This window comes from Panthera leo, chromosome A1 (genome assembly GCF_018350215.1).
Source record: "Panthera leo isolate Ple1 chromosome A1, P.leo_Ple1_pat1.1, whole genome shotgun sequence".
In the NCBI taxonomy this organism is placed as follows: Eukaryota; Metazoa; Chordata; class Mammalia; order Carnivora; family Felidae; genus Panthera; species Panthera leo.
In genome coordinates, this window is record NC_056679.1 from 87,356,612 (window position 1) to 87,375,147 (window position 18,536).

General features: G+C 36.8%; 1 protein-coding gene across 1 annotated transcript; it reads right to left on the reverse strand.

Annotated features, from left to right (window-relative positions):
* Positions 1-5,265: 5,265 nt before the first annotated feature.
* LOC122229802 (putative olfactory receptor 2W6) lies at positions 5,266-6,213 on the reverse strand. Its single transcript, XM_042955298.1, has one exon. The coding sequence runs from the start codon at positions 6,211-6,213 to the stop codon at positions 5,266-5,268; it is 948 nt and encodes a 315-aa protein (XP_042811232.1).
* Positions 6,214-18,536: the final 12,323 nt, after the last annotated feature.

The following is an 18,536-nucleotide window of genomic DNA, read 5'->3' on the forward strand; positions in this document are numbered from 1 at the left end:
ATCGATCACAACCAACACTTCAAAGATAAAAACAATAATAAGAGAATAATATGAGCAATTATATGCCAATAAAATGAGCAATCTGGAAGTAACAAACAAATTCCTAGAAACATATACACTACCAAAACTGAAACAGAAAGAAATAGAAAATTTGAACAGACCCATAACCAATAAGGAAATCGAATTAGTAACACGTCGAGCAACACGTCTCTGGAGGCAAGGGAAACAAAACACGACGTGCTACTAACACGTCGAATTAGTAATCAACACATCTCTGGAAGCAAGGGAAACAAAAGCAAAAATGAACTACTGGGACCTCATCAAAACAAAAACCTTTTGCACAGCGAAGGAAGCAATCAGCAAAACTAAAACACAACTGATAGAGTGGGAGAAGAGATTTTCAAACGACATATCAGATAAAGGGTTAGTATCCAAAATCTATAAGGAACCTATCAAACTGAACACCCCCATAAAACACATAATCCAGTGAAGAAATGGGCAAAAGACATGAATAGATACTTCTCCAAAGAAGACATCCAGATGACCAACCGACACATGAAAAAATGCTCAACTTCACTCATCATCAGGGAAATACAAATCAAAATCACAATGAGATACCACCTCACACCTGTCAGAATTGCTAATATTAACAACTCAGGCAGCAACAGATGTTGGTGAGGATGCAGAGAAAGAAGATCTCTTTTGCACTGCTAGTGGGAATGCAAACTAGTGCTGCCACTGTAGAAAACAGTATGGACATTCCTCAAAATTTATATGTATGTATGTATGTATGTATGCGTGTGTGTGTGTGTGTGTGTGTATATATATATACATATATATATATATATATATATGTATATATATATTTATATTTATATTTATATATATTTGAGTATTTTCAATGCTTTGTGTTTGCCCAAAGAAAATAAAAACACTAATTCAAAAAAACATGTGCACCCCTGTGTTTTTGCAATGTTAATAGCCAAGACATGGAAACAACCCAAGTGCACATCAACTGAAAATTGGATAAAGAATAAGTGGTATATATACACAATGCAATATTAACCACAAGAAAGAATAAAATCTTGCCATTTTCAACGACATGGATGGAGTTAGAGGGTATAAAGCTAAATAAAATAAGTCAGTCCGAGAAAAAATACCATGCAATTTCACTTGTATGTGGAATAATAAAAGTAATGAACAAGGTTAAAAGAGACAAACAAATAAATAAAAATCATAGAACAAAGTGGTGGTTGCCTGAGGAAAGGTGGGAGGAGGGATGAGAAAATAGATAAAGGGGATTAAAAGCATACTTATGATGAGCACTGGGTATTGTATGGAAATGTTGTATCACTATATTGTACGTATGAAACTAATATAACACTAATGCTAATTATACATGAATGTGTATATTAAATAAATAAATTTAAAAATAAAAAGGGACAAGATACAGTGATGAAGTTGCATGGACTAACAATAGGATATTCCTCAACAAAAATCCTACTGGGAACCATGTATACAAACTGGAATCATATCCAATGTTAAACCTTGAAAAAACCTTGACACAACAGCATTTGTGATGCAAAAAGATTTCCTTTTGTTTAGAAAAGGGTACATTTAGAGACTAAGTACATAAAACTATCCAACAATTCAATTATTCAAATCTGCATTTTGTCAAAATGAAGAAAAATCTGTGTCTACATATATTTACTAAAAACCTTCCAGGTACTTTTTGGTAAGACTTTTTAATATTTATCTCTTCTATATGTTAGCAGTGTGAAATTGTGTATGTTAAAGTATTTATTAGAAAAAAAATGTTTATGGGGGCACCTGTGTGGCTCAGTCACTTAAGCATCTGACTTAGGCTCAGGTCATGATCTTGCAGTTCATAAGTTTCAGTCCTACGTCAGGCTCTGTGCTGACAGCTCAGAGCCTGGAGCCTGCTTCAGATTCTGTGTCTCCTTCCTTCTCTGCCCCTCCTGTGCTCATGCTCTGTCTCTGTGTCTCTCAGCAATAAATAAATGTTAAAAAAATTTTTAACTAAAGAAAAGAAAAAGAAAAGCATGTTTACATTTACTGGTAGTTATGAATTGTGTTTTTCATAAACAGTTGAAACATGCTAACAATCTTATCTTAATTGACCTTTACCAATCATGTTAGAATTAATACGGTACGTATATAAAATTGGGTGGATTCTCTAAATAGAAAGAAGCTATAGGATTATTTCCTGGAAAAAAGAAAAAAAGAAAAGAAAAGAAAAAAGTAAATTGGTAATTCTAAATGACTTATTTCAACATAGGCTAAAACATTGTTTTAACACTGTTGTTTATACAGGCCCACACTAAATGCATGTGACATTGCACCAGAAGCTACCCAGAGAGGACACGTGACCTATACTTACAACTTGCAATGCCTAGTGCATTCAAGTATAAATGTATCAAAACCACCAAAAGGCAAAAACATTAAAAAGGATTCAGAGATTTCCTAAAGACACAAAAGAAGAAAAATTACAACAAACTTTCTTCTATTTAGAGAAATCGGAAAATAAAGTGTACACACCTAAACTAACTTGCCCTCCTAATTCTCTGCAATATTCACATGTTTTTCTAATTTCTATTAATCCAGTAAAGAAGTGTTGGCTGAAAATAAAAAATAACGGGGCATCTTGTTGTTCAGTCGGTTGAGGGTGCAAATTTGGCTCAGGTTGTGATCTCATAGTTCATGAGTTTGGGCCCCATGTCTTGCTTACTGCAGTTAGTGCAGTGTCTGCTTTGGATCCTCTGTCCCCCTTTTTTCTGCCCCTTTCCTGTTCATGCTCTCCCTCTCACTCTCTCAAAAATAAATAAACATTTAAAAATTAATAAATAAAAACAAAGCTTCTCTTGTTCAAGGAAATGGTTGTTGAACATAAGAAAAGAAGTATTAAAACTGAGCATGAACATAAAGAAGCTGGGATTTTAAAAAAATAAGTAAAACTTATGCAAAATTAAATCTAGACATACTTATTTTTAAAGTATTTCTAAAATATCAGAGTTCTCCAAAGAAACAGAATCAATAGAATGCACAGATACAGATAATAGATAAATGAGAGATAGAAAGATGATAGATAGATAGATAGATAGATGATAGATAGATAGATAGATGATAGATAGATAAATAGATAATGATACAGACACACATTGGTAGACAGGTATATAGATAGAGAGGTAGACAGTTAGACAGAGGGAGACACAAGTTGAAAATCTGCAGGACAAGCTGAAGACCCAAGAAAGAGTTGATGTTGCAGCCAAAGCCCAACCATGGTCTGAAGGCAGAATTCAGTCTTTCTAAGGGGAACTCAGATTGTTTTATCATAAGACCTTCCACTAATTGCAGAGTTCTCCACATAATGGAGAGCAATTGATTATTCAAAGTCTACTGATTTAAGTTTTAATCTCATCTAAAAATACCTTCACAGAAAATCCTGACTGGGGTTTGAAATACCCAGATATTATGGCCTAGTCAAGTAGACACATAAAGTTCAGAATTACAGAGACTAATTAGTTCCCAGAAATAGTTGAAAGTTTATTAATTTCATTAATTTTTACAACTTAAAGATTCTCATTTTCACCTTGTACAACAAAGTCTAAGAAAAAAATATTGCAAAGTAAACCATGGCTTGCCATTAAATCTTGAATCGTTTCTACTTCAGAACAGTCAGAAGGTGAAAATACATGGGTTAATGAATGAACTATACTTCCATATTCATCATAATTTAATATCATCATTATCATTATAATCATCATCATCATTAGCATCATTTATCCTGGCAAATGTTCTCATACTAAGCAGCTGTGGCCTGGTTACTTTCCACACTGTTCCCATCCACATGTTAACATGACACTATTTCCTTCTATGACCCTCTGCTCTTGAATTGTTAAGAATTGTATCCCTAAAAGAAAAGAGAGAGAGGCAATCCAAGAAACAGACTCTTGACAATAGAGAACAACGTGATGGTCACCAGAGGAGAGGTGGGTGGGGGGATGGGCTAAATGTGTAATGGGGATTAAGGACTGGACTTGTTGAGATGAGCACTGGGTGTTGTATGAAAGTATTGAATCACTACATTGTACATCTTAAATTAATATTACACTGTATGTTCACTAACTGGAATGTAAATAAAATCTTTAAAAAATAAAATAAAATAATTGTATCCCTAATTTTTTCCCACTGCAGGTGTACTGCCTTCTTTGAAACTTGTTTCAATAAAGACTTTTCAAGTCAGTGACTTTCAAACTTTTGTGTCAATGATTCATGTAGGTAAAATATTTGATACACATACACACATAGACACTCACACAACTGACTTACCCTACCTTGTGCAATCCTCTCTGAAATTTTCTATTCCATTTTATGCTAACTTAACTCACTGTTAAACGCCTGTTGCCTTAAATGCTTGTCAAATTGATTTAATGACCAATAAGTGGCATATGACCTGGAATTTTAAAGAAATACTGTTCCTAGAGAAGCAGTTATAAATTATTTGCACGGGGAAGGAGGAGGCAGACAACAGCCTGAATTAGTAATGGTATACTTTCCACAGGGATCTAGAATTTTTGGAACAAAAGAGTATATGGAATGGAACAAATGAACCTCAAAATACCATTCACTCCCTCACACATACATGCACACATTTTTCTGCCTGAAGGCTCCTTCTCCTTAGATCTGAATCAATAGTAGAGCACTTGGGGGGATCAGTAGGTTAAATGTCTGACTTCGGCTCAGGTCAAGATCTTGTGGTTCAAATCAGGCTCTGTGCTGACAGCTCAGAGCCTGGAGCTTGCTTCAAATTCTGTGTCTCCCTCTCTCTATGCCCCTCCCCTGCTCTCTCTCTCTCAAAAATTAATAAACATTCAAAATTTAAAATAACTAAATAAATAAGTAGATCTGACTTAATAGTCACATTATAGTTTTCTGGAATCATAGTCTAAAGTTATCTGCAAAGAAATAATTATCACCCTATAAACCCCACTAAGCAAAGAGGAAGTAGCATTTTTTTTTCCACCAGCACATTATCTTTTGAGTCTGTCACTTGGAAGGACACAGGGTTCTCTCCATCTACCGGCAAGCAAAGATACAAGTTATTTAGTTTAGGATCCCTGAAAGAGAGAAGACCTTGCTCTGTTCACATTCTAGCATCTGATATGACATTGTGCATTGTTATTGCCCTGGAACAAAGAGTTTTCATGGACAATAAGTATCTCAGGATGAGTGATACCTGCCGCATCAGTGCCCTATTGCATCCAACAGGCTGTGGTCTTTCCCAAGAACCTTCCACATGGCTCCCTTCACATCTTTGTTTCTCAGTGTGTAGATGAAAGGATTCAGAGTGGGAGTCACCAGACAGTAGAAGAGGGTTAGGAACTTGCCCTGGTCCTGGCTTGCCACATTCCCAGGCTGCATGTACATGTAGATTATAGTGCTATAGAAAAGAGACACTACAATCATGTGGGAAGAGCAGGTGTTGAAGGCCTTGTGCCTCCCAGCTGCAGACTGGATCCGCAAAACTGTGGCTATAATATAGCCATAGGAAACCAATATCATGGCGAGGGGCACCAGGACAATGGGGATGGCCAAGAAGAAAACCAGGCCTTCAACACGCCTAGTGTCCACACAGGAGATGCGGATGATGGCTGGCATCTCACACACAAAGTGGTTGATGTGATGGTGACCACACCGCTTCAAGGACATTGTCAGTGGGGACATGAGGATGGAATTGGCAATCCCAGTGAGCCAGGCACAGGCTGCCAGTCGCAGGCACAGCTGTGGGTGCATGATGGTCATGTAGTGAAGAGGCTTGCAAACAGCCACAAAGCGGTCATAGGCCATGACAGAAAGAAGAATGCATTCAATGCCACCCACAGACAGGAACGCAAAGAGTTGTATGACACAGCCCATATAGGTAATGGTCTTTTGTGGGCCCCAGAGGTTGACCAGCATCTGAGGAATGCTGCTAGAGGTGTAGCAGAGATCCAGGAGGGACAGGTTACAGAGGAAGAAGTACATTGGCCTGTGCAGTCGAGGGTCCACCAGGGACAGGAAGATGATAGTTGAGTTGCCCATGACAGCCAGAAAGTAAAACACCATGTTAGTGAAAAACAAGACCATCTCCAGCTTTGGCCGGTCAGAGAATCCAAGCAGAATGAAGTTTCTAGAGCTTTCATTTCTTTCCATCACACTTGGCTTGATAAACTTGTTTAGGGAGGCTAACATGTGTTATTACTCATACAGAAAATGAGGCACCACATTTTTTTCCCAAGAAAATAGTTTTGTTCCACCTATTTAACTGGGACACTTGCTTGTGCATTGCTGGAATTATAGGGTGAGGGGCTAAAAATATTTGTCTGTAAAGTGATGGAAGCTGTAACTTTTGCCTCTATATCTTCTAATCTGGTTAAGTGAGATAAGTGGATACATCTTTAAAAAAAAAAGTCTTCTTTGGAAAGAAGAGTTAAAATGGTGGATCAGCATGGAGACCCTGAGTTGCCTGGTCTGTGACACATAGGTATATCACTACCAAACCATTTTGAATATCTAGTAAATCGATCTGAGGTTTAATGCAATAATCTGCATAATTTGAGTCACAGAATTTGACAGTTATGTGTGTGAGGAGGTGAACTAAAGGAGGGAAAAGTCACAGAGGGTAAGGTATTGTTTTTGCAGAGACAGGACAGAGAAGGAGAAAAGGGGAGAGTGTGGTGCATTGGGATTGAGTAAGAAAAGCAATCCGCCCTGAAAGTTGCTGGAGAGAAAAAGAAAGAGTGAAAACACTCACTGGGGAGGGAACAAGAAATCAGTTCCCCAAAACAATTGATGGTGAGAAAGGAGACGGTTTCAAAACCACCAGGATTCTATAAACAATGAGGTACAGAATCTGAAGTGCCCAGAGCTCAGTGCCTCGTGGTGCTCTGGCAAGGAAGCAGGGTGAATCTTCAGGAATGGCAGGGTCTGAGGGGTCTGTGTGTCACACAGGGAAAATTGGTTCACGTGTTTGAAGCGCTTTTGATAGAGGCCAAACAGCCTCCCCACCAGCAAAGGTCCCAGCAGACCACAGAAAGCACACGTTTGTTGGTATTAGGACAAAGACACCAAGAGTGCAGGGAAACCTGGTGCCAGCTGTGTATTCTGATTTGCCATAATCTCTGAACTTCTGCCACTGTGCAATTGCATGAATGTTTTCTGTGGCAAGCCAACACCCCGGCCATTGCTCAGTGAGATCCTCCCCGCAGAGAGTCTGTGCAGGTACAAGCTTCAGTGTACCTCTGAAGTGTGAGGTTTTGAAACATACCCATATCTGAGATAAAACTGGAGGAAGTTGCCACCTGGCTGGCAGATGACTTGGACACAGACAAGGTAGAGGCAGGGAGTGGAAGGAGGCCTGAGACAAAGGAGCGGTGCTTGATTGTGGACTGTTGAAAGCACAAAGTTCCTACCCCAGAGACTAGGAAGGTGGATGAAGCCATTTCCACATCTCCTGCACATGCATAAGCACAGGGCACATATGCACCACACTAAAACACCCCAGTAAGCTACGCAACACCACCTAGTGGACAATGGAGCTATTACACCAAGCCATGCCCAACTGTACCCTCCAAGCACATCCCCCTGGAGACCAGCCAGCACAAGTCACTCCACCTGCTTAGTGTAGGGACTCTAGAGTGCTTCATAGTTTCAGTTCTACATGGAAACTGGATGTAACTTCATTCGTGTTTCATTCTGTTTGCTGGTTCATTTATTTGTTTTGTTTGCTTCTGTTTTTGCTTACATTTTCTTTATTCTTTCTTTCCTTTCTCTTTCTTGGATACAGAAAGAGAAAAATTTAATTTTATTATTTTCTACTTTACTTTTTATTATTTTTAAAATCCTTATTCTATTTTATTCTTTGTTTAATTTTATTCTATTTTGTTATATAAATTGTTTCAATTTAAATTTTCTCTTACCTTATTTTGTCAGACCAATTTCCTGATGAACATGAATGCAAAAATTCTCAACAAGATACTTGTAAACTGAATCCAACAATACCTTAAAAGAGTTATTCACCATGATCAAGTGGGATTATTCCTGGGATGCAGGGCTGGTTCAATATCTGCAAATCAATCAATATGATACATCACATTAATAAAAGAAAGGATAAGAACCACATGAGCTTCTCAATAGATGCAGGAAAAGCAGTTGACAAAATGCAGCATCCTTTCTTGATAAATCATCAAGAAAATAGGGATAGAAAGAAAGTACCTCACCATCATAATGGCCATATATGAAAGACATATATGTTCCCCCTAAGATCAGGAACATGACAAGGATGTGGACTCTCACCACTGTTATTCAACATAGTATTAGAAGTCCTAGCCTCACAATCCATGAGATCATGACCTGAGTTGAAGTCAGATGCTTAACAGACTGAGCCACCCAGGTGCTCCTAAATCATTTGCATTTCTATACACCAATAATGAAGCTGCAGAAAGGGAAATCAAGGAATCGATCCTATTTACAATTGCACCAAAACCCATAAAATACCTAGGAAAAAACCTAACCAAAGAGGTGCAAGATCTATACACTGAAAACTATAGAAAGCTGATGAAAAAAAAAAATTGAGGAAAACACAAAGAAATGGAAGAACATTCCATGCTCATGGATTGAAAAACAAATATTGTTGAAATGTCGACACAACCCAAAGCAATCTACATATTCAATGAATTCTCTATCAAAATAATGCCAGCATTCTTCACAGACCTAAAACAAACAATTCTAAAAATGTATGGAATCACAAAGACCCCTAATAGTCAAAGTAATGTTGAAAAAGAAAACCAAACCTGGAGGCATCACATTTTCTGACTCCAAGCTGTATTACAAAGCTATAATCATCAAGGCAGTATGATATTGGAACAAAAACAGAAATAGAAATCAATGGAACAGAATAGAGAATGCAGAAATGGAACCACAAATGTGTGGCCAACTGCTCTTGGACAAAGTAGGAAAGAATATCCAATGGAAAAAAGGCAGTTTCTTCAGCAAGTGGTGTTAGGACAACTGGAGAGCAACATGCAGAAGAATGAACCAGAACCACTTTCTTACACCATACACAAAAAATGAACTCAAAATGGATGAAATACCTAAACATAAGACAGGAAGCCATCAAAATCCTAGAGGGGAAACCAGGCAACAACCTCTTTGACTTTGGCACAGCAACGTAATACCTGATATGTCTCCAGAGGCAAAGGAAGTACAAGCAAAAATGAACTATTGGGACCTCAAGAGAAAAAGGTTCTGCACAGTGAAGGAAACAATCAGCAAAACTAAAAGGCAACCGACAGAATGGGAGAAGATATTTGCAAATGACATATTAGATAAAGGGTTAGTGTCCAAAATCTATACACACCTTATCAAACTCAACTCCCAAAAAACAAATACTGTAGTGAAGAAATGGGCAAAAGACACAAATACACACTTTTCCAAAGAAGACATCCAGATGACAGACACATGAAAAGATGCTCAACATCACTTATCACCAGGGAAACACAAATCAAAGCCACAATGAGACACCATCTCACACCTGTCAGAGTGTCTAAAATTAACAACTCAGGCAACAACAGATGTTGGCGAGGATGCAGAGAAAGAGGAATGGTTTTGCACTATTGGTGTGACTGCATACTGGTGGAGACACTCTGGAAAATAGTATGGAGGTTCCTCAAAAAATTGGAAATAGAACTGCCCATGACCCAGCGATTATACTACTAGGTATTTATCCAAAAGATACAGGAGTGATGATTTGAAGGGACACATGTTCCCCAATGTTTATAGCAGCACTATTGAAAATAGCCAAAGTATGGAAAGAGCCCAGATATCCATTGACTGATGAACGGATAAAAAAGATGTTGTATATATACACAATGGAATATTACTTGGTGATCAAAAAGAATGAAATTTTGCCATTTGCAACAACATGGATAGAACTAGAGTGCTTTATGCTAAGTGAAATAAGTCAGTCAGAGAAAGACAAATATATGATTTCAGTCACATGTGTAATTTAAGAAAAAACAGATGAACATAAGGGAAGGAAAGCAAAAATAATATAAAAACAGAGAGGGAGACAAAACCATAAGAGACTCTTAAATACAGAGACCAAACTGAGGGTTGCTGGTGGGGTGTTGGGTGGGGGAAGAACTAAAGGAGTAAGGGTCATTAAGGTGGACATTTTGAGGTTGAGCACTGGGTGTTATATGTAAGTGATGAATCACTAAATCTTATTCCTGAAATTATTGTTACACTGTATGTTAACTCACTTGGATTTAGATTAAAATAAATAAAGCGGTACCTGGGTAGCTCAGTTGGTTGAGCGTCCAACTTTGGCTCATGTCATCATCTCATGGTTCACAAGTTTGGGCCCTGCATCAGGCTCTTTGCTGACAACTCAGAGCCTGGAGCCTGCTTCAGACTCTATTTCTCTCTCTCTCTCTCTCTCTCTCTCTCTCTCTCTGCCCCTCCCCTGCTCATGCTCTCTCTCTTTGTCAAAAATAAATTAAAAAAAATAAAATAAAACAAAATAAAATAAAATAAAATAAAATAAATTTTTAAAAATGATAAACATTTAAAAAAAAAACAAAAAAAATACACACAAAAATAAAATCTTGCCATTTGCAACAACATGGATGGAGTTAGAGACTATTATACAAAGTGAAATAAGTCAAAGAAAGACAAATATCATATGATATTAATCATATGTGGAACTTAAACAAAAGAGAGGAACATAGGGGAAGGGAAGAAAAAATAAGATAAAAAAAGAGAGGGAGACAAACCAAAAGAGACTCTTAAATACACAGAACAAACTGAGGGTTGTTGGCAGGGTGTTGGGTGGGGCAGATGGGCTAAATGTGTGATGGGCATTACAGAGGGCACTTATTGGGATAAGCACTGGATGCTATATCTAAGTAATGAATCACTGGGTTCTACTCCTGAAATCATTGTGACACTATATGTTAACTAATTTGGATTTAAATTTTAAAAAATAATAAAAAGAAGTCAAATATGCTTGAAAGAAGAAAGAAAGAAAGAAAGAAAGAAAGAAAAGAAAGAAGAAAGAAGAAAGACAAAGCGAAAGAAAGAAAGAGAAAGAGAAAAAAACTAAGCTTTTATTGACATAATCAGCAATAAAGTAACTTGGGGGGGAAAAAAGAAAGTGCTTTTGTCAGAATCCACTGACTTCGAGGCTATTTCTCTGGTAACTGACAAACTACCCCTTAAAACTTGTGGAACAATAGATTCAATTAATATGATCAACTCACATGTTTTCATGATGATAAATTCAACTGAAAAAAAGTTATTGGAAACTTACTTTATGCTAGACCCTGCACTATGAACTATAAGTATAGATAGGAATGAAACATAGTACCTATTTAAAAATTATTTAAATTACCTATATGTAGTCAGGAAAGTAACAGCGTGGGGACACTTGAAATAAGAGCCCTGAATTTACTTGATTCTGAATGGTTAATGATTTGGTCCAATCTCTTCACCCAGTGATTAAGGTAACATCAGGCAAGAAACCAAAAGTAGATTTGATTGTGCAATGGTGAAGGCATTCACAAAGTAAGCAGAAAATGAAGGATGTTCTTTTGCACTTCCAGCTCAACATAACACTAGGCCCAGAGGCCAATAAAAGGAAATAATAAGAATCATTGTGCAGGGTCATTTTTGCAGCAGGTTTGGGAGATTTGGGGGTAGTGGGTGTTGGATTTCTTTTTAACCTGCATTGCTTCAGTAAGAGTAGACTAAATATTTACATTATTTAATAGATGCCAATCAAATATTTGACTTGAATAAGATTCAGAAATTAACAGAAAAAGGTGTATGTCTTTCATATCAATAATTAAATGCTAGCTATATGGGCAGTTTCCTGCCATTAACTTGTTTGGGGTTAACAAGTTGCTGAAGAAGTTAGAATACGATGTAAGTGGAGAGTCTGTTAATGCAAGCCCATGGATTCCATGGTTCTGTTGTCTACTTGTGTGTGAGGAGTGTCCACTTGCTGTCCAATCAAAAGGGTTGTAGACCCTACACTCAGGAAGAAGTTATGGTCTGAGGTGAGGCCATACAGAAAGACCAGTTAGAGCCAGAGTTTTCAAAAAAAATCAGCTTGAAAATTGTAGACAAACTAGTTTAAGGGATGGCCTAAGAAATATTATGGGAGTATATTATGAATATAGCATATCTGCAGATCTTCCAAGAACTAAAGTAGTTAGCATGAATTGCACGTTTGGAAATTATAACATGGACACACGGGATTTTTTTTTTGTAGAAGAATATTTATATGAAAAAAAAGTTTGAAATAAAGAGTTAAATTAAATTTAAAAACCACTTTGTAATGAGATGTAACTTTTGATTTGTAATCCCCACACATAAAGGGACAACACTTTTATTTTTTTCTTTCCTACTTTTGGCTGAAGACAAAGGCTTGTTACCTAGTTACTCTAAAACAACTCATCTTAAGACCAATACATGTTTGCTACCAAAAAATTAGAAAGCAGAGAAAAAACTTTCATAATACAATTTAATCAGAAAATAATAATTAATGAACTTATGTACATGCTTGTTTGCTCTTCTTTTCCAGATTTTTAAAATTTATACATATATATTTTATATATTATTATTACTAATAATATATATTTGTTATATATAATTATTAATGTTATATGTTATGTATATTTATATTAATGACTATATCACAGAGTGTTCAGAGCATTCCTTAAAATACTTGAATTTAAAGGCACTCAAGTGTTTTCTTTCAATGAAAATCAGAATATTTGTTAGGAAAAAATAGCAAAATAATCCCAAAAATATAAGACTCATGCTAAACATACAAAAACATCTGTATTCTAGAACATTGTTTTGGGAGCCCATGATCTCACATGAAATACATCTGCCAGAAAGTCTTTTTAGGTAACATTTCCTCTCACTGCAGCACTGTTTTCCATGTTTACTAACCTGTATCAAGTTCTCAGAAGAAACGATGAATAGGTCTGGGATAAGAGGTTGTCCCTGGGTTGATGAAGCACCTTCCCAAATTCACCCTCTCCTGTTAAAGGTGTAGGTGGCAGAAAAAGGGCAGCAAGGGCATTTCTCCAAGAGGAAAAAAATTCTCAAGGATGGGGCATGCTCAGGGCCCATGGCCGACATCTTGCCCTTGTCCTCACCAAGATTTTGAAGAAGAGGTTCAGCTAAGTTCACAAGCTACAAAAATCCATCAACTGATCTCTTGCTCATCCTGCTATGACAGACCAACAACCTGCTCCGGACTCAGAGGTCTGCATGTTAACAATACCTATATTCCGGTTTTAGAAGGGGAAATCTGGTGGTATAATGAGTGGAAAATGGAGATGGTTGAAGACAGATGATGCTGGTCCAAAGATACAAAGAAAAACAGGTGAAAAGAAACACCCAAACCTTTACATTAAATTATTCTCTACTTGGAGATGGCCAACAGAAATAGAAGCCCTCTCTCTGATCAAGAAAATAGTATGATCTATAGTTCTCTTGGGAAAATCAAACTGCAAAACCACTTAAGACAAGATTTTAAAATACTTTGTATGTTGCACAAATTATAGTTCTTTGAATATTGCTGTATAAATAAAATTAATAGATTCTCTTTATTGCTAGTAGCATAAGCACATATACAGATCATTTCTAGCACCATCTTGTGTAACCTGAGAGGATGTACCCATTAGTTCTTCTCTAAATAAATATGAGTGTTTGGGGAAGCATGGGTGGGTAATTTGGGGAGCAAAACAGGTAAGAAGGTTTTCTGAAAAATTGATCACATGTTAAATGGGAAACTTCTTTTTAGTTAAAAAAGCAAATATCTAGGGAACAAAGATGAACATGGTCAAACTCATTGCAAGATTCAATTATTTGACCAAACCAATGTTAGCATTAGATTTAATGTAACTTTTTACATACAACATGGAAATGAAGAGAGCAAGGAACATTAACTCTATCTGAAATATTGACCCAGAGGAGGAAGTAATAATTCAGGTTAAGACAGGCTCAGTTACAAGGGGGTAAGAGCACTCCATAGTCACTGAAATGGGGTGATGAAATTCTGCCACCCCAGAAAAAAATAATCCCTCCCCTTGCTGCCTACAAAGAGGAGCCAACACTAATCCCCAAACCCATCCTAATTTTCCTTTCACACATTAAACTGGAGGGAATTTTAAAGCTTTTCAACTTGTTAGAAAATTAAACCCCTGTAGATTTCTTTGAATGAGCTCAAGTTGTTTATGCGATTGAAATGCCTGAGTTCTTATGTCTTCTTCCATCCTCTAGAGAGATAAGACCCTAAAGGGAGATAACTCAAGTGATTTTTGTGGAGGATGTAGAGGAAGGCAAATCATGTAAACAATTTTACTTCAGACCAATCACTAAGATGACTCAACTTTAGAGATGAGAGAAAAAAGAAATAAGTCCTCCTAAACATTAATTGGTAAATTGCAAAAGACAAATTGAGTACTTCTTTACCTGGAGTCACAAAAGTGACTAAACTAACATTTCTACTGTATTTAAAAATGGTACATTGCATTTAAGGTGAAAATATTAAAAACACAAACTCTTTATATGAACAAGTTTTACTTCTGACCCACTGCTCAACACCTTGCTTAAAGTTTGAGATGTTGGGGCGCCTGGGTGGCTCAGTCGGTTAAGTGTCCAACTTCAGCTCAGGTCATGATCTCACAGTCCGTGAGTTCGAGCCCTGCCTTGGGCTCTGTGCTGACAGCTCAGAGCCTGGAGCCTGTTTCAGATTCTGTGTCTCCCTCTGTCTCTGACCCTCCCCCGTTCATGCTTTGTCTCTCTCTGTCTCAAAAATAAATAAACATTAAAAAAATAAAAAAAATCTTGAGATGCAAAAATTCATGGGGCAGAATTGTTATCTTGTATATTCATGTGCATCACTACATTAGCATAAATTAAAAAGAAGATTGCCATAATTGACAAGTTAAGTTTTACAAACTTGGTTCATATTGCTGAAAAAAGAAAGAGAATGTAATCATTGATGAGGGCACTTAAGGCAAGCTGAGGGAAAAGTACAGGCTAACAGTACCATCACCCCCATCCCTAGGTGGGATATGTGTGAAATTCCTCTGACATTCCTGGCTGCCCAAGAAAAAAGGAAAGGAAAGAAAACGAATGGTTGACTGATATAGATCACAGTCCTGCAGGACAGGAGACTCCTTCAGTTTATGGATAACTTAGTAAAGTATAAGAAAAAGGCAATCTTATCCATAGCTTGATCTCCAGAGACCTATAGACTCCATTTCCTGGAGCCATAATATCACTTTATCAAGATGTAAGGGAATTTAAGTGATTGCCATGATGATGTGTGAAACAAAGGCAAATGAAAAATTAAATTGCCTTACTGCCTACAGCCCATTGGCAATCCTTGAAACAAGCAGAGTGACCTTCCTCTAGGGGCTCAGCTGCCCTATGATGTCACTTTTCTAGAGGTAACAGGGAATCATGGCTTAACGTTATCCCGAATACCCCCAGGATCAACGTAATCTCCCTAAACACATAAAAATTCCTTTTCAAACCTCCTTTATCTTTAACTCCCAAGTATATGTTGGTGATAACATTGCAAGCATATGCACCCTGATAAACTTCTGAAGGGTCCAATGACTGAGGTTTTACTAAGAAGTAATAAATGACAACAGCTTCCTAACAACAGCTGGACCCTCAAGGAAACCATGCTTCGAATATTCCTTAGAGATTTATGCTGTCCCTAACACCCTCCCAACCTGGAGGTATATAATCAGTCACTCTTCACAACCCCAGGTGCAGCTCTTTCAGCCCATGGGTCCTATCCTCATGCTTTAGTAAAATCACCTTTGTTGTACCAAATACATCCTCAAGAATTCTTTCTTGGCTGTCAGTTCTGAACGCCCATCATCACCCCAAAACCTCATCAATCATCATCTCAATAGAACAATGGAGAGAAGAGGTAATTTTTTAGTTGGATCTTGAAGAAGGTTATTGAAATTGATGAGAGGGTCACTAAATAGGAGAGACAGAGTTGTGTATCTAAATAAAATACTAATTAGCAAGCAGTGTAAACAAACTTAATTTTTTTACTTTCACAAGAAAACAATGCAGTATGTGTGGTAGATTTGGATTCATTTCTAGACTCTACCACTTACAATCTCTTTGACTGTGGACAGTTTAGGTTTTCTAAGAAAAGCTCCCATCCTTCAATATCTGTTCTCACATTCTTTTGGACTTCAAAATTTCATCATGCCTCAGAATCAGATAGGGCCTCTCTTTCCAGCTCTCCTCATTTACAAATTCTTTTACAGAATATTAAATCCTTTATTTAGACCTTAATTTGTTCTTGCTTAAAAAGATTGAATTAATAAAGTTTTTAAGTTACCAAATAAGGGAAAATGTCCAAACAACACAAAAGAAAATTTTCTATCACAGAGTCTAGAATATGGTAAAAAAGGATCTGGATGCTAAATATCAAGGAGCTGAAACAAAAAAAAAAGAGACAAATTCATATAGAAACATGCCAAGTTCCTGGATAAGATGATTCAACATGGTGAAAATGCCAATTCACTTCAATTTGATCTATTTATTTAATGCAATTTCGATCAAAATCTTAGTGCTATTTCTGGTGATACAGGCAGTTATTTCTGATTTATATGGAAAATAAAAGGAAAATTTAGATCACATTGTCAAAGTAAGATTGAAGTTGAAGAAATCATGGAACCTGCTCTTAAGACTTACTGTCAAGCTGAAATGATCAAGACAATATGAAATTAGTTAGGGGGTAAACACATAGATCAACAGAAGCCCAGAAATTAATGCACAGAAATGTAGCCAACTGATTTTTAGCAAATAAATGGAAGCAATTCATACAACATTTTGAACAAATCATTGGAAGTCGACATCCATACACAAAAAAATATGGTTGTCTAACTAAACTCCACACCTTCTACAAAATTAATTCAAATGGATTATAGATCCAAATGTGAAATGAAAAATCATAAAACTTTCAGTAGAAAACAATAGAGAAAAATATTTTTGGCCTGGAGTTAGATAACAAAAAAATTTTAACTTGACACCAGAAGTCAAATATATTAGAAAAATTGACACATTGGATTTAATCCCAATGAAATTTTCTGCTTTCAGACACTGTTAGGAAGATAAAAGGCCAAGTTAGAGGCTGGGATCAAATATTTGCAAATTTTACATCCATCAAGTGACTTCCTCCCATAATTGTTAAATAACATTCAAAACTTTTCAGAAAGGCAAAAAACAATTAACCCAATTCTTAAAATGAGCAAAACAAGATATTAATTTAATGAAAGGATATATTGGTAAAAAGCACATGGGAGATGTTCAACCTCATTATGAGGGGTTTTTGGAGTGGTGGGGGTCCAGAACTGACAGTGAAGAATGAATTCTTGAGATGTTTTTGGAGCAAAATGGAGATTTTATTAAAGCATGGGTAAAGGACCCATGGGCAGGAAGAGCTGCAAAGAGTTGTGAGGAGTGACTGGTTATATACTGTGGAGTTATGAAAATTAAAGACAAAATGGAGGCCACCAGAAGGGCTTCCATATGCAAAAAAGGACTCATAAGATGCCAGGAGCCTTGCTATTGTCAGGCTAAGGTTGTTTTTACTCTAGTAAGTCATTAACATTACTACATTAGGGGCATCCCAGAGAAATGTTATATATACTTTGTATTTGTCTCAAGTATTTGTCACTGGGCTGCAGATTATAAAGAAATTTAATTTTACCTGTCATTTCCTTCTTTCCTTTGTCCCCCACATCACTATGGAAGTGAGGTTGATGTTGGGGCTCCAAGAAACTGAGATTATAGGTTTCTGGTGATTAGACTATTGATAAGATGACCTTTTTCTTATAATTTACTAAGACATTTATAAACTGATGAAGACTCATGTCTTGCATGACTGTGATCTCTATCAGTTAACCATTTGTTTTTCCCTCTCCTTTGTTCTTGGCAGCCAGATGCGACTGAGGGATGTTACACATATCCCACCTGGGTAGTGGGGGTGGCAGATAGCTTGTGCTTTGCCCTCAGCTTGCCATGATCCCTCATCAATTAGACATGAGGAAAATTAAAGTTGTGATAAAATGTCATTGCACAACTATAGTATAACTAAAATTAGATAGTGACACTAGCAATTGCTGTTCAAATTGGCAACTGGAAATCTTATACATTGATTGTAAAAATGCAAAATGGTGCACCTTTCTGTAAAGTGGTTTTGCACTTTTTAAAATAAATATATACTTACCTTCTGAACTTGTACTCCCACTCTTATTTATTAATTTTTCAAGTTTTTATTTAAATTCTAGTTAGTTAACATACAGTGTAATATTGGCTTCAGGAGTAGAATTCAGTGATTCATCCCTTACATATATCACCCAGTGCTCATCACAGTAATTGCCCTCCTAATTGCCCATTACCCATCTGGCCCATCCTCC

Excerpts from the sequence above, each read along its gene's own strand:
- LOC122229802 (XM_042955298.1), bottom strand. The coding sequence starts at position 6,213 with ATGGAAAGAAATGAAAGCTCTAGAAACTTCATTCTGCTTGGATTCTCT.